Raw genomic sequence first — 24,346 nt, 5'->3', positions numbered from 1 at the left:
GATCATATTTATGCCTAGTTTTATCAATTCCATCCTGGTGAAATTCTACATGCTGCAATACCTTGCTTAAACAATTTATTTTAAAATTAGGCTTTGTTTCGCTCTCAAAATTAAAAGTCTTATTTTAATTTCTTTCATTAGGGCAAAAGATTCTTTTCCAAGTCTCAAGAAAAATCATCCACTCTGGAAGAACATTATTTATAAAGTTGGTTGTGAGTCATCTACAAAGAAAATAATAAATATACTAAAATTTTGAAACACATTAAAATATAACTTAATGCTGCCATAACTAAATTCTGTGAACCGTGGATTCTTTCTGTATGAATTAAAAAGAAAATTTTTAGCTGCAAAGTTAGTAATGAGTTTGCAAGCATTAAAATCAGAGGTTCACAGTGACAGCAGGTCGGTACTTAAAAAAAAAAATAAGTCATGAAAAGCATATATGTATAACCAATGGGAGTCATTTCTTTATTGCATTTTGCCATTTAAAAAAATGTACAGTCTCATAACATATCCATCATTTTTTTTTTTTTCGCTCACTACACTAACAACAGCCTTGCACCTAATGACTAAATTATTCCAACTACTAAGCTCAGAAGGCTAATGACATATTTCAGTTTACAAATTATTACACTCTTCCTTTTTGGCATTAATTAAAAAAATCTTTAATACACACACCATGACATATACTTAAGTTTACAAATTACAGTCTTCCTTTTTTTTTTTTTTTTTTTTTTTTGGCATTAATAAAAAAAAAAAAAATTCTTTAAAGTACATACTCGAGAAAAAAGTGGCTACTTACACCAGCACCAATCTAAAAGGAGCCTTTCTACAATGGCACAAGAAATTACCTGCACACAGACTTCTGGGGAAGAAACCATAAGCCAAATGGCAAATTCAGCCCAACAAGATGGTCACCCTAAAGTGAGAATGATCTGAATGACAAAAGGAACAAAATACTGGCAAATCTGCTTCTTTCAAGATTGTACACATCCCCCAATTTGATTCTATCTACACTTAATTATTTCTTAAGCCATTAATTCATACATAGTCCATTTAAAAATGCCAGTTTCCTCAATCTAGTCAGATCAAATTGCTTCTTTATAAATAAAAATATAAATAGAGGCACTTTAGTTAAAGAAAAAAACAAAATCATCTTAATATGTATGCCCTCCCCACCCCAAACCCTCTCACCCCCCCCAAATTTTTAAGCAAAGCTTTGAGCTGCCCCTTTAAATCAGCATATTTGAGAACACTTGGAAATTCAGTCTTTGCTTGGTATTTATTACTGTTTTATCCCTAGTCAGAGTTTTACTTACAGTGCGTAGAAAAATTGCTAAGTTGCAATAAGGAAAACAGGTATAAACCACAGCTCTTGATAACTCTCAAAACAAAATTTCACAGCTTTCACACAGCACAGACACCTCACTGTCTGTGCTAAGAATCATAGTTTATGCAAATTAATTTTAGACAGCATTTTTGCTATACAGTACATGTGAGAAAATGGCATCCTGTCCCCACTATGAATCCCCTTTACATGATATACTCATTTTAGGGACCAAGAAAATTTAGTGCAACAGGACAAACTACTCTCTCCACAGGAAAACCAACCATAGCAGTACTGATGGAAAAACAAAAAAAATTTAACCACCGCCCCCCAGACAAATAAATATAACAAAAAGTAGTAACAGTCCTCCTCATATAATGTATAACTTAAGGATATTATGGGTTGCTACATTAATGGTAAGCATCCATTATTTTTTTTTTCCAATTTTCTTTGTTTTTTTTTTTTTTTTTTTTAATTAATTTCTCCCTGAGAGGTTTACTTTTTTTGGACTGAAATTTTACAGGTAGCTTTACTTACAAAAATTCAAAATGACAACATATAAACAGCAAATTGCTTCAAATGTACACAGTGACAAATAGGTCTTAACATCTCAGTTAGCAATGTTGACATTTTGTGCATTGGTTAGACACGGCCTTTCATTCTGACCTACATTTATAGAGGATGCAGTTCGTCCTACTGAATAGAACATGGAATATACAAGGAAACAAAACAACTTTAGAATCTTTGTCCCTTCAGAGAATTCCTCTTTCCTGGTCTTGGGTAGAAATTTTTTGTTTGGTGGGGAATAATTTAAATGCATTTTTGTGTTGTTGTAGCAATAAGCACATTCTGGTGACCTCATTCTTCAACAAGAGCATAGGTTGCAGTTAGAGAAACTGAATTGTTTTCAAAAGCAATTTAAAGGAAATCATGTTGTAGAACTCAAGGAACCAGCAAAAGGGCACAGATGATGTTCAAGTTTTGAATATTTAAAAAAAAAGTTTTCCACTTGATGGTCTACATGATTCAGTTTGTGTGCAAGGCATTCCTAACAAACATTATCCCCGAGGCATTCCTAACATACAGACTGTATCCTCACAATGACTTCGGATACACAGATTGGTCCTCGCAGTCACTTCGGAGGATGTACCAACATTAAATTGTCAAAAGTCAAAAGCCATTTTAAATCTAGATTCCTCAGCACTAGGGTAATCAGTGCTGAAGAATTTCAAAGTATATCAAGTGTGGAAACTATAAAATGATTCTTAATACTTTTCTTTCTTTTTCTGTTTTTAAACTATAAGGAACGTCTCTGTCATTTTTCTCAGTAGACAATGTTGTGCTTGTGAACAGCATTAAGGAAAGAAAAATAAAGCCACACTCAATATGAATGTACATGTGTGTACTTGTAGTACACAGAACACACACATACTTGTCTCCAGCCACACCCACAATGAACATCTCTTTGTACATTTTATACATACATACATACAAACATACATACATACATACATACATACATATACGCTTTCATTCACAGATGGGAAAGAAAAGGACAGCCACCGTTTGTATTACAAGGCAGTGTAATGAAAAGTTCTAGCCACTTCAAAAGACTGCTAATGAGCTTTCCAAAAAACTTAAAAGGAAATTTAGAAATTGAGTTTTGTGACTGGTCTCTCCCGGCTGCTGTCTGTCATCTGGTTGGTAATGCGCTTGCGATTCCGTTTCAATTTAGAAAGGTCTTTGTCAAAAACTTCGCCTGATCGTAGAGCTGAAACAAGGTCATCAAACTCTCCTCCTTCTTCACAGTTCTCTTTTGTCTTCTTTGCCTTGCGTTCTTTTTCACGCTGTTCTTTGAGCTATTAAAAGGAAGAAAGGAAATAAGTATTTATTAAACGTCCAGGTGCTGCCCTAAGTACTTTATAAATATTATCTCATTTAATTCTCACAACAATTCTAGAAAGTAGGTTCTATTTTGATCCCCATTTTGGGGGATCTGAGGAAACCGAGGCAGATAAAGATTAAGGAATTTGAAAAGAGTCATATAACTAATAAGTATCAGAGGCTGAATTTGAACTCAGGTCTTCCTGACTCTAAGCCCCCAGCACTCTATCTACTGTGCCACCTACTTGCCTTTCAAAAAAAAAAAAAAAGGTCTTTTTTTAATGGTATACATTTTCATTTAGTATTTTATTTAACCCTATTTACACATAATAATAATTTTTAACATTTATTTTTAAAACTTTGATTCCAGATTCTTTTCCTTCCTTCCCACCTCATTGAGAAGGCAACCAATTCAATATAGGTTATATATTATGCAAAACATATTTCTATATTAGACAAGTTGTAAAAGAAAATTGACAAAAAAATTCAAGAAAAATAAAGAAAGTAAAAAAGTATGCTTCAATATGTATTCAGACATCATCAATTCTTTCTCTAAGGATAGAGAATACTTTCATCTTAAATCCTTCAGAGTTATATTGGATCATTGTATTGCTGAAAAGAACTAAGTTATTCACAGCTGATCGTTTTAAAATATTGCTGTGACTTTGTACAGAATACATATCATTTTGCATGTTTCTGTAAGTCTTTCTGGCTTTTTCCAACAGCATCCTACTCATCATTTCTTATAGGACAATATTCTATCATAATCACATAAGAGATATGTATTATATTTGAATTTTGAAGGATATGATTGAATTATTTTTGTTTTCTGTTTTCAATGAAGATGAGAATAAATAAAATCTTTTGATGTATTAGATACAATAGCTGTGGACAGCTAGTGCTGCTAAACACCTCCAAGGAAAGAGAAAGGAGCAATTTGACAAGTCTGAGGCAAAATATAGATAACAATGAAAAATAGCAAATTCCTCACTTTCTATGTATAAGTTGGGTCTCACCAGAAGAAATTACAAGAACAATTTAGCACTAGTTTAAGATTCGGGGAACTGTCTTAGAATCTGAGCATTTTTTTTTTTTTAAACAATCTTTTTTTCTTTTAAAGTGAAGAGCTGAGTTATATGGACATAGATGCTACTTTCTGAATTAGCCCTCTCAGTGCAAAGATCTTGATTTGCCCTCATTATGTATTCCTTCAGCTTGTTCCAGATTATGTTATTCTTATCCTTTGAAATCTGTCACAAAAATGTCTGGTGGGGGATAGGGAAGAGAAAGATTAAGCAAAAATTCCTCTTACCTGTGCTTCCATACGAGCTCGGCGCTCTTCTTCTTCTTTCCTTTTCCTCATATTTTCATTCTCCTGTTTGGCTTCAGAGACAGCTTGAAGAAACTGGTCGAAGATACCAAAGAACTCATCTGGCTGTATTTTGCCTGCTTCTTCCCCAAAGTGCTTCACTGCCTTCGTAAACTGCAGAAATAGAGAATTAAAATGTTTGGGAAGATAGTAAGACAAGTCTAATAAACAGTATCACTGGAAAGAACAAGCTTAAAGAAAGCCTTCACATGTTCTTCTACCTGAATAATCTGATGAAGTGAAGTGAGAATAATTTTAACATTCTAAGAAACATGTGAGTTATAACTCTAATGTGAAAATTTCAAGGTCTAATTCGTGTTTTCTTATTTCTGTACATCTTATCCCTTACTAGGTTTGTAATGGCAGGCCGTGGGGGGAAGCAGATAGGAGCAGGGTTTGAGTTTTTCATCATTCTAACTCCAAGCCCCTAGCATTAGTGCCTAGGAGACATTTAATAAACATTTATTGATTTCAGAGTAGCTAATGCTTTTTAACTCATATCTTTATTTCAGTGGAATACTCACAACTCATCTCAATTCAATTGTTTAACTCAATGAATTAACTGAATGGGTTTCTATTAACTAAATATAAAACAAAGAAGCAAAATAGGGTGGGACAGATCATCAAAGTATCATAAAACAATAGGGAAGGGAATAAACATTTATCTAGATTCATCATGTGCCACTCTACTAAGGGCTTTTTAATTTAAAAAAAATATATCCTTTTTGTCCTCACAAATAACCCTGTAAGAAAAATGCTATTATGATACCCATTTTATAGTTGAGGAAACTGAGGCAAACCTGAGGATAAGTGACTTGCCAATGGCCACATAGTTTTGAATTCAGGTCTTCCAGACTCCAGACCTACTACTCTATCCACTAGGCCACCTAGCTGGCTATAGCAAAAACAGAGGGACTGAGAAAGAACAGTAATCAAGCAGGAGAAAAAAATCATGAAAACAAAAAGAGTAGTACCAGGAGTAAAAAGTGCTCAGTGTTAAATGCTGCAGAGAAGTCATCAAATTAGAAAATAGAAACTTGGCCTTGAATAAAAGTTAATGAAGTGAAGGATAAGGAAGGTATAGAATATTGTATATATCTTTCTGTACTATAAAATTCTGTGCTACATGAATCATTTGTTTCATAACTGGAAATGATAATGATTTCAAAACAAAAGAAATCAATAATATAATTTATTAGTCATCACCAAAAAGAAAAAAAAAGAGAAATAACTTTATGACACTCAACTATCCATTTCTTAAAGTTTAAGAATGTATCAATATAAGAATAGACCATCTACGGTTGAGTCAGTATTAAGAGTTTGGCAATTTCTAGCAGTCCCAAATAAACTCTTTATCCAGTAATCCCAGTACTGGCAATTGTACGTGTGTATTTTAGATGCAGAATATTGTAGAAATCTGGGTCCAAACCCAAACTCACATTGTCATTCAAAAGCCGATCTTGTGGATTTGATGTTCTTTCTTTAAAGATTAACTTCTCTATTGTCTTCTGCCTAGTTGCTTTTCACTGTACTCCAAAGCAACAAGAACTATTTGGGTACTCTAAGTTAGCCCTGGCACAAACAGTGCTTGTAGGGGGTTATACAATAGAGCTTGAAGCTGGAAGCATGGCTGCTGACACAAACTAATTTCAAAATGTGTGTCCGAGGAGTGAAGAGATAGCACTTAGTTGCTATTGACAGCAGCCTTGTGACAGGAATATAGTCTAGTGAGACAGACTTGGACTTAGATCTTTCTCTGTCATTACCACTTGTGGGACCCAGTGAAATCCTCTTTACTGTCTGAGTTATATTTTCTTTTTTCCAAATCCTTCTAAACTTTGCAATGTTAGCTTTGTTGTATCTAATTATAAATATGACTAATTGTCACAAAAATCAGTCAACCTCTATTTCAGGGCTTCTTAAACCTTTTCCATTAATGATCAATTTTCACCCCTCAAAATTTTACATGAACCTGAATATATAATAAATATACTAATCAAACATTTGCTGATGATAAAACATAATTTTGTAACCCTCATATTCAGTTACAAGACCCCATTTGGGGTGGAGAACCAAAATTTAAGAAGCTAGACTTTAGTTCACCAGTCCCCATATTATCTTCTTCTTTTACTAAAATTCTACTCCAATTCTACATCTGGATCCTTAAAGACTACATGAAGCTAAAAAAAAAAAAAAAAAAAAAAAAAAAAAAAAAAAAAGCTTAAGAATAAGCCCAGTGATAGCTAAAATGCCATACAACTAAATATGATTTAATAATAGGTGATTATTATCACATATGCTTTCTCATTTCTCTCCAGGTTGCACTCCAAACTTCCTTTATTATTCCCCAGTTCTTCAGTGTTGAAATCCACATGTAATCCTCTGCCCTTGTGGACTCTTTCTCTGATTGCATTATTCCTCTAGAACCTAAAGAGTTCTTTAAAGAGGATGCTCAAGCAAAGTAAAGTTCATTCATATCCAAAATGCATTCTGCATTTAAGACTTCATCCCAATCTGGCCACCCCAACACCCCACCCCCTGCTTAGGTACCTTTACCTCCCTTCTTCAGTTTCCTTTTATGTGTGGTCTTTCCCTATTAGAATGTAAATTCCTTGTCTTTCTTTTTTAAAGGTATTTTTATTTCTATACTAGTGCTCAGCAAATTATAAATTTTAACAAATGCTAAATGGGACAAGGGGACAAAGGATTTAAAAGCAAAGGACAGGGTAGTGTTGAATGAATGAACTATAAATAAGATCAAGGCTGGGACAGATGAGAAGTGGAATCAGCAGGGATAATGATTTAAGAATATTGCGGGATGGAGATCTTAAAGGTACTAGTGAAGTTAGAAGAATGAGATAAGACTGAGATAGTCTTAGTAGTTGGGAGGGGCCATTAGGTTGCCTCCAGAGATTCATTCACTTAAAGTGCTCTGAAGGAAAAAAAAAATTATAGAAATCTAATATACATAAGAAAATTAATCAGAATCAGAGACTATTGATCATCTTAGAAGTAATAAATGCTTTGTGAACTACAAAATGAAATGCTATGGAAATGTGAGCAATCTTGGAATTAAATAGACCTAAGTTCAAATTCTACTTCAAACATTTACTAACTATATGATCTTGGACAGGTCACTTTGCCTCAGTATCCTCATATGTAAAATGGGGATAATAATAGCACCTAATTCTCAGGGGTTGTTGTGAGAATCAAATGGGAAAATATTTATAAAGCACTTTGCAAATTTGAAGTAATATTTTTATATATACGCACACACACACACACACACAAATACATGCACACCTATGTGTACACCTCTGGATTACAAACTAGCTATTAGTATTTTAGTAATACTGAAATAGTTTTATCAAATTCATGGAGCCCAGGTTAAAAATGCCTGCTCTAAAGTGACTAAGGGAAAAATGAACATAGCAGTAAAGTTGTTTTAAGTTGTTTAGAACTTTCAGTCTACAGAATTTAAAAAAAAAAAAACAGTCATGAAACTCTTTCCTTTAAATACTGACTTCAGGCCTAAAAATGAAACTAATCTAAGTTGTATAAGTCTGTTGTTGTTTATCCTTTGGTCTTGAAGAGAACCATGACATCAGGAAGGAGAAGTCATGACTTATAAGTGAATTGGATTTTAGTCAGGGAGGACTCATCAAGTCACCACCAGTCTCCTTCTACTTCAGAGCCATCTGGGTCCAGTGGCAAGAAATAATTAGGACAACTGGAGATAGCTAAGGATTTCAGTCTGTCTGAGGCAATGCCCATTCAGTGACTGATTAAGCCTATATGAGTATTTTGAATTAGGGAATTTGAATTGCTAATTTCCACTTTCCTTCCCACTTCCTAGCACTTGGATCATATTTTTGTCCCTATTGAAATATTTTTCAAGCCTGCAGATACCTCCCGTCTCTCAACAGAAAAGGGTGAGACTTACCAGTTCTTTAGCTTCAGTTAGAAGGTCTTCCACATCAGAAAAGCTGAAGCTCGCTACTGCGATAAACTGGCTAACAACAGAGACGAACTTGTCTCCAGGTTGAGACAGTTGAGACTTCTGGTATTCCAATTCCTTAAACACATAATTTTGTTCTCAATGTTACTCTTCAAAGTCACAGATAACATTTTTCTTCTGTAGTAAGCACCAAATTTAAGCAAACCTATGCTCATTTATTCACTTATATCCTCTTCTCCTACCCTCTCACACACATAGATACTTTGATCTTCTGTATTAATGCAGACACATTGGTATTGTTATGTCTTTCCATGACTAAAACTTTTCAATGGTTTCTTGCTACCTAGAAGACAAAATACATACTGCTTGGTCTGGCATTTAAAGCTTTCCACAATCTGGCTCCAAATTACTTTCTGGCTTTTATTTTGTACTATTTCGCTTTAATGTGTTCTCTATATTCCACTCACCTAAGGCTATTGTTTCTTAATGCTTCTAACATTTAAATTCATTATTTGTTTTTGACATTCTCTTCTTTTTTAATGTTGTTTTCCAAATTCTCTCCCTTCTTCTTTCTCCCCCACCCACCGAGAAGGCAAGCAATGAAATAAATTATACACGTGAAATCATGCAAAACTTATTTCTATATTAATCATATTTCCAAAAAAAAGCAAGTTAGAAAAGTGAGAAAATTATACTTCAATTTGCACTCAGATTTCATTAATTCTCTCTTAGAGGTAGATAGCATTTTTTCACAATGAAACCTTTCTAATTGTACTGATCAAAGTACCCAAGTCTTTTAGCTGATCATTATTACTGTGTATAATGAACTTCTGGTTCTCTCTTCACTTATCAGCTCATATAGATGTTGCCATCTTTTTTTCCTGAAACCATCCTCCTCTTTATTTCCTACAGTACAAAAGTTCTCCATCAACATCATATGCTACAACTTATTCAGCCATTCTCCAATTAAGGAGCATCCCCATATGTTCTCTTTCATTGGAGATCTGGGAAAGAACTCACTGTGTAATCTGTCTCCCATGTCTAGATTTCCCTCATTATCTTCCCTTTGGAGTTTTCCTTTTGCTTCAGAACTCAATTCTATTGCCACTCCTCTATAAAGCCTTTCCCAAGTCCCACAGTTCAAAGTGATTTTTCCCTCCCCAAATTTCCATAAAGCATTTGGATCTGTCCTCTTGAGAATAGGGGAATTGTCATCTTTATATAAAAAAACATATATACAGACATACATATGTGTGTATGTATAGGTTATTGTTGAATCATGTCTGACTCCTCATGACCCTATGGAATATATAGCACTAGATATTTCTATCCTTGCCTATTTATATCTATATAGCTCCATAGTTCTTTGCAGAGTGGCTTGCACACAGTAATAAATATATAATAGTAAAAATACACATTTACTAAATTAAATATGCAAATGCAGCTACTTATCAACATCTAAGATACTTAGAAATAAATAAATGAGCAAACACCTTTGAGAAGTGAACTAGAATTTGGATATGTTAAATGGATGAGAAATTGAAGAAAAGATGTTAAGTGATTTGGCTTTCAAGAGCTTTATGACTGCAAGACTGAGTGTCAAAGCTATGCTCTCACATTTGGATTTTATTAATTCTTCCCCCTGCTCCTTTTCTACTTCAGTCAAATCAGTATCTTCAAGAAGTTATACAAATTAATAGGATTATATCCTGAAGACATGACAATTTAACAGTTAAATTTCTAGGGACCAGTTGTTTATTTCCAGGAATCCTGCTATTGTTGTTGTTCAGTCACATTGAATTCTCTGTGATCCCAACTGGGGTTTTCTTGGCAAAGATATTGAAATGGTTTGCCATTTCCTTCTCCAGTTCATTTTACAGATGAGGAAACTGATGCAGATAGTATTAAATGATTTGCCCAGGGTCACAGATCTAGTAAGTGAGGTCACATTTGAACTCAATTCTTCCTGATTTTAGGGCTGGTACTCTCTGCAGTGTGCCCCCTAACTGCCCTCTAGGAATGCTAGGTATCACTTGTTCTCTTTTTCCATAGGTATCTGGTTTTGCTGTTCTTGCTGTTTTTAATATACATATTCATATTTTCAAACAGTCAACTCTCTATTATCCATGTGAAGTTTTTTTTTGTTTTGTTTTCTTTTGTTTTATGTATTTTTTTGTCCAGATCTGTGATTTCATTGGTGAAGAATCTCCTACTAATGCAGATGAGCAATTGTTCTGTACTTTGCAGTTTTGGAGTTAAGTAACTAGGTAATCTACCCAAGGTCACAAAATCAGTAAGTATCAAGGAGAGGACTTGAACCCCAGGGATCTTGAGGTCTGGGAGAAGACCTCTACCCATTAAAACAAACTTTCTCTGGAGCTATGAATTGAAAGGAGGGGATGAATAAGGGAAATTAATAGATAATCCTAATTCTAGTTACTTATTTCAGCTCAATCTGCCAAACATTTTAGCCAAGCAGATAAAGAAAAGTCAAGAACAAATGATTTGAGTTTTACCAATCTTTAACTTCTGCACACCCTTGCTGGAGATATTAAGGAACAATGTAAGGACCCAAACCAGACAGTTGAAGGGAAAAGAAAAAGAGAATTCAGTGGCTAAATATAGGAGAGTTAACTTTCATAAGAAGCCTGTTCTTTAAGGGGATAAGGATATTTCCAAAGAGAATGGCATTGTATATTTATATCAATTGAAAGTTGGGATGGTACAGTGGATAGAGAGCTAGTATCTAATCCAGAAAGATCTGAGTTCATATCCTGCCTCTGACTTATACTGGCTATGTGACCTTAAATAAGTCACTTAAACTCAGTGCTCTAAGCAACCATCTGAGACTAAAAAGAAAAAAAGTACAATATTTCCTCATTCAAGAGTTTCTAATTCCAAGAAAATCACAGGTCTAGTCCCTATTCCTATCAATTGGTTCCAAGTACGACTTGCTAGATGATGAGAACCTTTATCTTAAATACCATATTATAGTGATTGGTAGGCTGGCACAAATACCACATAGCATGATGTATGGGAAAAAATACCCTTATGAGGAGTTGGAAGACCTGAGTTCAGTCCTAATTCTTTCATTAATTTGATATGTGTCCTTGGATGAATTATTTTATTCCTTTTCTATTAAGTTTCCTGATCTGTAACATTATAAGATTGACTATGATATCCTTTTAAACCTAAGCAATTCCCTCCCCAAGAGGCCAAAATATTTTTTTTTTCTGCAAAGTGCTGTCTTTACAATAAGCCAACTAGGCATATAGTTACAATAGAATACCCATTTTGTTAGTGGTCCTGTCTGCAGCTAGTAATCTTCTTGTGTGGGATTAGGTGCTTCCTGACACTGAGTTTGGGACTCCACACTTTATACTATTCTGCTTTGAGATAGGGAGTAGGGGAGTCCCAGAAAAAGAAATGGTTCTAATTAGTGATTCCATCATTAGATCTTGAATAAGGAGGTTATTTCATCTAAATTTCCTTTCATCTCCTTTACAGGCGACGTTGAATCAGCAGCTCAGATGCAAAGGACAGAATGTACTGTCCTTACACAGACCTTTGGGTTTAATTCCTTCAATACTATTCCCATGAGAGCCTTTTACTAAACAGAGAAGAAATTGCAACAAAATAGGGCCATAAAGCAGACTGACCCTTCTACACAATGCCCTAAAAAAAATCGCAGGAATGCCTTATGTGCTCATCTCATGATGCCTGTGGCTACTGGGGCCAAAAGAAAAATATTTCACTAAATTAGGTCATCATTTTTTTTTTTTTTTGTTACTTAATTGAACAAAAAAATAAAGATAATTTGGGGATTATGCATACAATCTCCCCTTTCTCCTTTCAACACATTCCCCTAATGTTATAAGAAAATAAACAAAAGATTAGGCATTATGGCATTTTATTTATAATTAGATGTTAGGGATAAGAATTGGTGCTGTGATTTAACTGGGGTGAAGAACTCCCCAACAGGAACTTCCTTTGCTAATGTAGGTCAGCATTTTTTCTCCATCCTATAGAGCATTACACAGAGCACTGCCAAATTTAATAAGTTATCCGAGGTCACAATACCAGTACGTGTAAGAAATGGGATTTGGATCCAGGTCTTTGTGCTCCACTGTGCTACAAATTGTCTTTCTTAAATAAGTGTCTTCAAAAAGCTGGGTAGCTAGATGGTACAGTACATAGAATGTTGGGTCTGGAGTCAGAAAACCTAAGTTCAAATCTAATGTACTAGTTATGTAACCCTGGGCCAGTCATTTAACTGCCTCAATTTCCTCATTTGTAAAATGAACTTAAGAACCAGTTTGGTATCTTTGCCAAGAAAAATCCAAATGGGGCCATGGAGAATCAGGTCTAACTGAAACAACTGAAAAATAACTTTAAGAAACGAAATTACTTTAAATAGCAGAACTTTGTTATTTCCAAAGATCTTTATCCTAAAGTGATTTCTTCAGTCTTGCAGCAATTATAGTATTATATTTAAAACTTTCTTATTCAAGCAATTTGAGTTTGACATTTATTAAGCACTCATGTACAGAATATTCTAAGTGAAGGGGAAGATATAAAATTTAGATAAATACGATGCCTGCCCTAATATGGTTTAGAATCCAAGTGAGGGATCTAACACTTACATACAGAATTATACAACAGAATGGTGTATAAGTTCATGAGACTGTCTAGCTCAATGAGACATAAATCATTTCAAACTTTACTCCATGTCTAGCTCAATTGTTTGATTCTTTTTTTTTTAGAGGGGAGTAATTTTACATTTATGGTACGAACAATCCATTTTAAATAAAAATACTTTTGAAAATTTGTTTACTACCCACTCCTGCCAAGTGATAGACTCAAAGTGCAAATTTTAAAAGCTGTATGTGTGTGTATGTGTGTGAGAAAAAGAGAGAGACAGACAGACAGAGACTGAGCGAGGGAGGGAGGGAGGGAGGGAGGGAAGAGAAGGAAGGAGGAGAAAAGGAAGGAGGGAGGGACGGAGAGAAGAAAAAAGAGAGGGAGGGAGGGAGGGAGGGAGGGAGAATTATATATTCACAATCATTCTACCTCCCCTCCCCCCACATATCTGGATGTGGAAAACAAAGAAATTTATTTTGCTTGAATGGGTGAATTTGCTATGAATTTTGTTTTTCTTTCCTTTTCAATTAAGGAAGAAGGAGGTAAGAAGGAAAGAAGAGTTATTTTTTTTTAAAGTTCAAGAAGGAACTACAAGTTAAGTCTTTATGTGAAATTGATGAGGTATGATTATTAATAAATAGAATGGAGCTGCAGGAGGGAGAGAAAAGAAGAAAACTTTTTTAAGAGGATATGACACTTAGGTTTTAAATAATAAGAACTGAACATAAATTCAATTAGAACTCAAGTTAGACTCATTTTAGATTACTTTCCACAATTTCACTGCTTTGGAAAAAGCATGCCCCACTTTCCAACCCCTTAGTGATTATCTCATAGCCAGATAAAAATGACTAGAACCCAAAATAATGAAAATGGCTTAGGGATCTAACCAAGGAATACTCACGGCCTCCACAGCTTTCAAACCACTCCTCAGGGTATTTATTTCTTTGTCCAGTTCAGTCATGCTGTTGTAAATAGCAACACTTCAGTGAGAAATCCACTCAAACAATAACATTCACTATTTATAGTTATCTGACCAGTTTATTTTCTACTCCTTAATTTTCTTTTGTTTCGAGATTTCTCTCAGGAAAACCACTGGCAATAAAATAAAGGCTAAAGTAGCTCAATTCTTGCTTCTTCTTAAACCCTTTTTTATTTTATTTTATTTTTTAACCACCCATGGGAACACATGTAGATTAAAAAATCATGTATTAGATACAATCCTGTCAATATTACATATAAAATGGAGGCAAAAGCTTAATTTATGCAAGCCACTCCATACACAAAAATGACTACACTTTGCTATCTATACTTGGCTCCCTTCAACATAACTAAGTAAACTTAGTTTGAACTAAAGTCACATTTACATTCTGTGCCCTTGAAAACTTGAATAGCACTACAATTCTAGAATTATAAATGCTGCAGTTTTAAATTCCAACTAAAAGGAATTCTACTGAGCAAATTTTCATAAATTTTATATGCAAATCACTTTTTTCTTTTTTGGACCTTTCCCCAACTGTCTTTGAGCCTTTTACTAACAAGTAGAGTTTTTAGTATATAGTACACGTTGATTTCATTTAGATTATTTTTTTCGGATCACTATTCCAGGCTTTGGTCTTTTACATTTCAAAACATTACTTGGCAGTCAGTGAGCCAGTCCTGAAGCCAAGATCTGGGTTCAAGTCCTACCTCTGACATACACAGGTTACACAACCTGGGACAAATCATACATCTTCTCAATGTTCATCCAGGCAACTCTAAAACTCTAAGTTATAGACTAGAAAGAATAGGATTGCTCTGGTAGACTGAGTTTCAAGTATCAGTGATAGCAAAAATCCAGCCCATAACCCTAAACATTACATAATCAAGCAAGAAAATTACTTTTGCTCATTATGTCAAACTTGCAGCTGGACTGTAATGAGATAACACATACAGTAACAATTCAACACAGAAATAACCAAAGCCCCAAAGCAGTAAATGTAAAAGCTTAAAGGGAGAGAATGAGGAAAAGCCAAATCTGTGAATTTTCTTAAACTCTTTGCTATAAAAGTTGTTTTTCTTTGGTGTGTATATGCTTTCATCTCCCTTTTCAGTTTTATTATTTTTATCATTCAAGCTTTTGTTTTGGCTTGGAAAAAGGCATGCAAAGTAAAAAAAATATCTTCAACACAGGCCCTATATTAGCTTAACCACTGATACTTCTCTGCAGGAGGATGCATAGGCCTGCCTGCTTTATTTTTCAATAATGTTTTATCTCTATGTGATCCTAAGAAATAACCTCTCAGAGCCTCCATGCCTCATCTGTAAAAATGAGGAGCTTCATAATCTCTCAAGTCTCTTTCATTTCTAAATCTATGATCATGAACCAAAACCCACTTGTTCTCTATATATTACTTTAAACAAAACCACTGACTTTTAAAATGTTTTTATCCTTTTGTAGTAGTTTCTTAATACAAACTGGAATGTTTAAATCTCCTTGAAATTAATTATTTTTCTATGAGTTTATAGAAAAATTTTTAAAATGGAGAGGTTAATCACTTGACAGCTCATGAGTCACTATCTAATAATGCTTAAGAAAATTACAAATAAAGCTATGGAATATATTTTTTTAAAGTTTCCTACCTCTTTTGAGGCACATTCTTGAACTCCTTTCTGTGTATAGCAGGCTTAATGGCCACATGGTGCTAAAGTGAGTAGCTCATGCTATACATACTGTCACTTGGGTGACAGAAATAAAAGACTTACCACTTTTAGCAGAGAGGGCACAGTTTACTGTAGCCTCTGAAAAGCAAATAGGTGGAACCCTAATAGGCAAAGTCAGTGCTTTCAAAGAACCAAAGTTTTGTGCAAAACAAAGTGATCTGCAGAACTAGAGGAAAACAGATCACTCCCACTAAATGAGTCCAGCACTTACTTCACTTTTGCTGCTTGTGGAATATCACGCAATTCCTCATTCAGATGGAGTACCTTGGGATATTTCTTTTCCACAATGGTTATGAGATAGTGCAATAGCGTAATGTTCCTAGAATTAGAGCAGGGAAAAGTATTAGTAATGATCAACATTTACCTATTAATATAATTTAATTGTCTTTAATAGATAAAGATATTGGATACACACACACACACACATATATATGCAAATATAAAAACACCTTTTTAACATGAGGTGTCTCAAAAGACTTAGTGTAATTTAAGGCTATAAGAAGCTTTAAGATACCTCTCTTTCAAAAATTCCACAATTTCTAAAGGGATTGGACTAAAGTTTACTTTTACAATGTATGTATCAAAAAAAAAGTTTGCTAGGAAAACTAATATATTGTAATGGCAGGAAAAGTAGGTTAAATATTCCCCTTTACAAACAAACTATATTTAAGGCTTCAGTAACCCAATTGCCTTGGGTTTGATATTCTATCTATAAATCATTCTTGTCAAAGTTTGTCCTCTACTTTTAAGATTCTTTCATTAAATGCCACTATTTGATAAAACTCATTCTTTTGTTTGGGCAAAGTTGATGAGGAAGACAAAATATCCAAAGTGAGTCCTAATATATGTATTGGAAACTGTGATAATCTTATCACAGTTCAAATAATCCTAGGACCACCCTCCCTTTTTTTTTTTTTTTTAAAGCTCTAAGACTTATCAGTTGGATATGCAAGCACTTTTCATTCTAATGGCTTGAAAATTAACAGAGGAGATAGAGCACTGATGAGGAGAGAAAGAGCACTGATGAGGGGAGAAGAGATTTGGATTTGATTGCCTCTAGGGTATCTTTCTCCTCCAAACCTATAATTCTATAAACTTTATGTATACTAAAAAGGTGAGAATTTGATATTCTAGGCCAGGTACATACAAAAGCTTTTCATACTGGATCACATAATCAGAAATTAATGTAGGGACTTCATGAATTTAACCATATAATTAAATTGTACTTCAATTATAATTCATCTGTGCCTATAAGGATGACACTTAGCAATAGTCAGTCATACAATGGTAGAGTGGGCAGATGTTTAGACTCTAGTGACCTACTAACTTATATGTGCTAGCAATTAAGTCAGTATGTTGCGTCTAAAATTCTTAGGTGAGCTGCACCCCAAGAGTATATAGGCATATCTGATCCACAATTTGTAGGTTAGATGCTTAGGTGCTGAGCAGTACTGTGCTAGCTCAGAGTTTCTATATAAACTCCAAAATTTTATTTATTTATGTGTGTATGTGTATGTGTATGCATATACACACACACTTTTTTTTTTTTTGAGGCAATTGGGGTTAAGTGACTTGCCAGAGTCACACAACTAGAAAGTGTTAAGTGTCTGAGAACTCAGGTTCTTCTGACTTCATAGCTGGTGCTCTATCTACTGCATCATCTAGCAGCCCCCAAAATAATATTTTTAAAAGGATATTTCTTTTAAACAATAATGATTCTGTTTGACTAAGATATATCTGAAGCATTAAGGTTTCACTATAGTTGTCAAGTAATTTTTGTTTAGTACAACATTTATATGAGTAAATAGAGTGTTGGACTTGAAGTCTAGAAGATCTGGCTTTAAAATTCTGTCTCTGACATTTATTAGCTAGATGATCGTAAGAAAATCTAAATATCTTTAAGTCTTGGTTTCCTTTTTATTCACAAAATACCTATCTCACAGTGTTTTGAAGTCCAATTGAGATATAAAATGCTTTATCAATTTTTGAGTACAGAAATGTTTTTAAAGTGCCTATTATTATTATTATTATATCTTTGATTGCCTCTTTCTCCAATTAGAATTAGTTCAGATGGAAAGTATTCTGCTTTTTTACAGCCAGTGTTTCTAAATACAGTCCTCATTTCTAAGATATATAGAGAAATGACTCAAATTTATAAGAATACAAGTCATTCTGCAATTGATAAATGGTCAAAGGATATGAACACATAATAATTTTCAGATGAAGAAATTAAAGCCATTTCTAGTCATGTGAAAAAAATGCTTTACTTCACTATTTATTAGAGAAATGCAAATTAAGACAACTCTCATGAACCACTTCACACCTCTCAAATTGGCTAAGGTGAGAGGAAGAGGTATTGATAAATGTTGAAGGGGATGTGGGAAAACTGGTGAAGTTGTGAAATGATCCAACCATTATGAAAAACAATTTGGAACTATGCTCACAGGGCTATAAAACTATGCATACCCTTTAATTCAACAGCCTCACTGCTAACTCCATACTACTTACTACAAAGAGATGATTAAAAAAACAACAACAACAAAAAAGAACCTACATGTGCAAAAATGTTTGTAATGGCAAGGAACTGGAAATCGAGTAAATGTCCATTAGTTGGGAAATGGCTGCATAAGTTATAGTGTATGAAGGTAATGGGATATTATTGTCCCATAAGAAATGATGAGTAGACTGATTTCAGAAAAGAAATTTTCTTAGGAAGACTTACATGAACTGTGAGCAGAATCAGGAAAACATCGTACACAGTAACAATAAGATTATGTGGTGGATCAATTGTGATGGTCTTGGCTCTTTGAGATGGAAAATACCAATCACATCTAGAGAGTAAACTTTGGTCCTGAATGTGAATGGAAGCATAGTATTTTCATATTTTTTTTTTCCTTTCCTATGTTTTTTCCCCTTTTCGTCTGATTTTTCTTGCACAACATGACAAATATAGAAATATATTTAAAAGAATAGCACATATCTAACTTATATCAGACTGCTTACTGCCTTGGAGAGGAGAGGAAGTAAGTCAAGGAGGAAGAAAAATTTGGAATACAAAAAGTTTTACAAAAAATAAATGTTGAAAACTATCTTTACATGTATTTGGAAAGATAAAATTTTATTGAGGGAAAAAATAGTATTCTTCTTTTTGCTAGGAGCCAGAGTCTGACTGTCTGCTCATTGCCTGATTATATAATTCTGATTGTTCTTTCTCCTTTTCATTTTTTTTTTTGGGGGGGGGAAGGGAAGGTATCCAATAACCAGAGAGCAAAACCAATCAGCATATAATTATGTATGAAGCAATTGGCACCTAGCAAAACACTTTGGATTTAATTTGAATATTCTTATTTCAAAGCCCAAACACATTTGTTATCATGAGGAATGGAGCAAGTCATTAAATATTTTAATCAGAATTTTTAATGGTGGCAAGGATATATGTCTAATAAATCTTGATTATATAAACTGTGGCCTACTTATTCATATTCAATTTCTGTCCAAATATAAGCTCATCCATCTAAACACAGATTCTTGAAGACTGGACAGAAGAAAAGTGAATATTGAACAGCCACAAATATAAAAAAAACAAAAACAAATAAGGCTATACTTTAGTTAAGTTGCTAGTAACTCCATTCTTTTCAAAATTTCATTTAGGTGACTATACCAAGTTACTAACTTACCTACCATTTATAAAGAATCTTATAATTCAAACATCAGGAGGCCTCAAAAAGAGCAAAACAGTAAAATATTTTAAAATATGTAATATTTTAGGCACATACTACTTCAATACTGCCATAATCTCACTCTGACATCTCACACTACCACATTCATCTCTTTTATGTGCACATTGTACTTTAAATTATAATCACTAGTGCATATGTATTAATTTTTCCTATCAGACTGCTGACTCGTTAAGGAGAGGACCTAATTTTCCTTTGCACTGTACCTTCCCTCCTTCCTCAATTTCCATTTCTACTCCTTACATCCTGGTTTCCTGCCTTATAAGTAGAAAGTACTTACTACATATTTATAGGATGAATGAATTAGCCTAAGAAAAAGCAGCTTGTAATGAAAGCTGTTGTATGAGTGATTTATTAGGACCCTACCTTGGATTCTAGATTAAATTCTACATGCTAGTGATATGACTGAATATGTTTTAGTTTCATCTGTAAAAGAAATGTAACACTTCTTGTCCTCCTTACTTTTCAGGATTACTGTGAGGTTCAATAGTAACAAAAGTAACAGGTGCAAAGCAATTCACTAAAGACCCTGGAAATATTAAATACTATTATTACATAATAGAGCAAAAAAAATTCCAAATGAAGGAAATGTTGCTAAATTGTTTATCCTTCAATAAACCACACCTTCCAAATATGAACAGTAGGGATACCACCATAATTTGAGACAGATACAAAGATATTATAGCAATCACCTTTTCTGGAATAATTTTACAAATTAGGCTGGATATAAATCCAGTCTTCTGCAAACCAAACATTTTAAAGGACTACTTGTTACTAACCAGTGAGAGACTTCCAAATTCTTATTAGCCTAATCAGTCACAGCTGAACACATTGTACCTTGACTACAATATCAGGATGTCATAAGTGCTCTTTTAAGGATACACAACAATAACAGCAGCTAGAGTTGCTTCATATGATTACAATATATGGAGAATAATTGTTTGAAACTCTATACAAAAATAATTTGAAGGAGGGACTATGTTTTTCAAAACTGTTTAATTTAATAAGCACTTGGGTAGCAATTAAATTATATAGGTGGAACAGTGTCTAGAGTGCTGGGCCTGGAATCAGGAAGAATTATCTTCCTGAATTCAAATCTGACCTCAGACATTTAATAACTCTGTAACCCTGGAAAAATCACTGAACCATATTTGCCTCAGTTTCCCCATCTGTAAAATGAGCTGGAAAAGGAAATGGCAAACCACTCCAGTTTTTTGTCAAGAAAACTCCTACATGGGGTCAAAAAGAGTCAGACACAACTGAAAAATAACTGAACAACAAGAGCAACAAAATTCCACTAAGAATTTGTTTACTGTGTTCAAGGCACTGCAGTAGGATCTAGGGATACAAAGATAAAACAAAGTCCAATCCCTGTTCTTACTTTCAGCTACAAAATTCTATTGAGGTAGCAGAGGAAATATAATATATGAACTTATATATAAACACAATAATTTGAAGAGAAAGAAAAACACTAACAACTAGGGACATTGGGAAAATCCTTCTGATCAAGGTGAGCTGAAGGAAATTAAGGTTTATAATAAGAAGTGAAGGTGATGAGGTAGCACATTTCAAGCATTACCTTGTTCAAAGGTTGGGAGGTAGGAAATTGCAGGACCACAGAGCTAGAGGCCATCTATTTCAACTCCTTCATTGTTCAGATAAAGAAACTGAAGTCTAGAAATGTGAATAGCTTGTCTAAGAATATAGAGGGTTAAATAGCAGAGGAGATTAGAACCGAGTTCTTCAGATTCCAAACCCAGATCTCCTTCCATGGTACCAAATAAAAAATGAAGTGTCCTATAACACTACACTAGAAATATAGTATATAGAGTATAGATATCCTAGCAATAACTATTTACCAAGTGCATTACTAATAGGAAGGGACTTTTTTGTTGTTTTCATTTAGTCGGATCCAACTCTTCATGACCACATTTGGAGTTTCCTTGGCAAAGATTTTGGTGTGGTTTGCCACTTTTTTCTCCAGCTCATTTTACAGATGAATAAACTGAAGCAAATATGGTTAAACGATTTGCTCAAAGTCACAGTTATTAAATGTCTGAGGCCACATTTGAACTCAAATCTTTCTCTGACTCCAAATCCACTATTTTATCTACTGCACCATCTAGCAATAAGTATTTATTAAGTTTATAACCACCAGTAAGATAAGTAACTTATATGTTACACATTGTAAAGAACCAAGTAAGTCTACATGTGAATTTTTGTAGCTTTAACAGCCATGTTTCAAGAATCTATAATCTTGTTATATAAATACACCCTCTAACAGGATAAATCACAAACTACCCATGCCATCTCATCTCATTTGATTTTTGTTCAAATTTTCTCTGGTAAATCCTCCAGGGCAGGGTTGGGGGTGAGGTGGAGGGAAGAATGCAATCCACCCTATGTCCTAGATACCTTCCTCCAGATTTTTTCATATTATGTTGGCACATGGGTTTGTCATTTGTCCCTTGCTCAGAAAAGTTTACATCCCCAAAATAATGAAGAACTCTGTTTTGGACTCTCCAAAACCTGCCCTGAGAATAGAACCTCTATTTTCAGTGAATGAAATAGATAATAGAGGACAAAAATTACCCAGAGAAAATTTTAAAAAGAAAAGTCTCTCAGCTTTCTCAGGCATCACAAGTATATCAGGGACTAACCAAAGCCTTCTTCCTATATGAAATTATGTTGTCTTCCAGTGAGAGGAGAGCTCATTTAAATAACTTTTCCACTATCAATCATTACAAAACAGATCACTTGTCCTTCAATCTCTATCATGAAGAATACTCTAAATATCACAGTTTAGCAGTATCCCAGTTTTACATTCAATACTAGAATAAACTTCTCAAGACACTAAAAACAAACTTCCCCCATCAGATGATACAAGAATTAAACAATAATTATATTAGACTTTCAACTCCAAATGGGAAATATTAGGGACTTCATGTGACAGGAGAAAATGGTCAACTTTATTTTTAAAGAATGTCTGTCTCATAACAACATATATTTGGCTTCCAATGAAGAATAATCAGTGGCTGCCTTTTTATGAATAGATGTAAGCAACAGGATTCCATCAAACATGTGTTAAAAGACTAATCAAATATCCAAGCTCTATTATCGTTACTCACATCTATTACACCACAGAGAGACTTGTTAATTAATATAAACGAGATTGCCAAATAGTCTGACGAGAATAGTTTGTTACTAACTTCACAAAGGGGAAAGATAAATGAATGTGCTTCATTGAAGTTTGTGCACTCAGGCAATACTTCTAAACCAAAATTTACAGATTTTCAAATGGATGCTCAATACCATTTGAATATGAATTGTGGCAGAGAAAGATAACAAAACTGAAGACATGGTCCCAATCCTAAAGCAGCTAACAAATGAAGGTGAAATTATAACATGCACATTAAAAGGGGGGAAAAAAGGCAACTTCTACACAATAATGAATTTAATTAATATAGTGTGGCATTGTTCATAAGGGTTGAAAGGATGCCAAGAGGATGGTCAAGAGAAAAAGAAACTTTCCTGAGTTTTTGAGCCAAGATTTGAAACCTGAGAAGGCATAATGAATGGTATTCCAGATTGGGGAAAACTCAGAGAGGAATAGACAAGTTCTGTGTCTGTGGTAGTGAAGGAAGTCGGTAAGCAAACAGATTTTTAAAGTAATGGTCAATATGTGGTTGAGACAGGAGAAGGGTGCATGATTTGGTGTTGGGCCTGAAATATCAGGTAGAATTTAGTTTGGAGATTTTAGACAAAGAGAGTGCCTACAGATCCTTAAGAGTATGAAAGTAAAATGATGAAAATAGTAATCCAAGAAGAGAATATCCAATATTTATTCAATAATCCAAGGAAGACAGGAGAACTAAGAACCAGAATGCAAGGATTCTATTGCAATAATCCATACCTAATGTCAAGAGAACTTGTATCAATGTGGTAACTACAAACAGGGTGTAAGCTTGAGAGGCTGAAGAAGCAATATGATTAACTTGATGGTAAATAGGGTGTAAAAAGTGAGGGAGAGATAAAGTAAATGAAAAAGTCAAGAACTTTGGTCCTAGAAAGAATGACAAAATGGTAGTGCCTTTGAAGAACATATGTGATATTAGGAATTGTTGCAAGTAGAGGTAAAGGAGACACATTGAAGTGGTAAGCTCAGTTTCTGTCATTTGGAGTTTAAAAATGTTTATGTAGAAACATGATTAGTGACATGGACAAACATAAGATGAGAGGAATGAGGGCTATAGATCGAGATTTGGGAGTCACCTGCATAAAAGTGATAATTAAAACCATACATGAATAAGTGTCTTCAGGTCTACATTTAGAGAAAGTAGTAAGCTTTGGTAAGTAGCAATTAGGATTAAAGGACAAAGAGAAGGAGAGCCATGTAGAAGAGAGAAAAAATGTCAGCACACAGACTCTTGGAGGGCATGAGTGACAAAAGAGAATGTAAGAAGTAAAACTTCAAATCAAATCAAATCAAAAAGTACTTACTTGTCGATGCTAGATTTTGTATCAGCGATCTTATTGAGGCTGGAGAGCTTGAATCCATATGCGTTGCCTCTCTGACCTTTATTCATGTAATTTCCAAAAGCCAGGACTACTTCTAACAATTGCCGTAAGGCAGTGCTTTTCAGCACCTCCTCTGACCCAATTCGAATCGCTTAAAAACAAAATACAAACTATGAAGTTTCAGTGTTTTCTATACTTCATACATATGAACA

At 34.2% G+C, this 24,346-nt stretch overlaps 1 protein-coding gene across 3 annotated transcripts in view; it reads right to left on the bottom strand.

Annotated features, from left to right (window-relative positions):
• Nucleotides 1-441: 441 nt before the first annotated feature.
• Nucleotides 442-24,346, bottom strand: part of DAAM1 (dishevelled associated activator of morphogenesis 1) — a 201,860-nt gene continuing 177,955 nt past the window's right edge. For all 3 annotated transcript variants that reach the window (XM_031952665.1, XM_031952666.1, XM_003759314.4), the window contains 6 exons: nt 24,117-24,285; nt 16,091-16,198; nt 14,081-14,141; nt 8,524-8,655; nt 4,524-4,694; nt 442-3,186 (listed from right to left, as the gene is read on the bottom strand). In XM_031952665.1, the coding sequence (XP_031808525.1) occupies nt 2,977-3,186; nt 4,524-4,694; nt 8,524-8,655; nt 14,081-14,141; nt 16,091-16,198; nt 24,117-24,285 (851 nt within the window). In that variant the 3' untranslated portion in view covers nt 442-2,976. The remainder of the gene's footprint in view (nt 3,187-4,523; nt 4,695-8,523; nt 8,656-14,080; nt 14,142-16,090; nt 16,199-24,116; nt 24,286-24,346) is intronic.

This window comes from Sarcophilus harrisii, chromosome 2 (genome assembly GCF_902635505.1).
Source record: "Sarcophilus harrisii chromosome 2, mSarHar1.11, whole genome shotgun sequence".
Classification (NCBI taxonomy): domain Eukaryota; kingdom Metazoa; phylum Chordata; class Mammalia; order Dasyuromorphia; family Dasyuridae; genus Sarcophilus; species Sarcophilus harrisii.
Note: the sequence above shows the minus strand (reverse complement) of the source record. Positions and strands in the feature narration are given on the sequence as shown.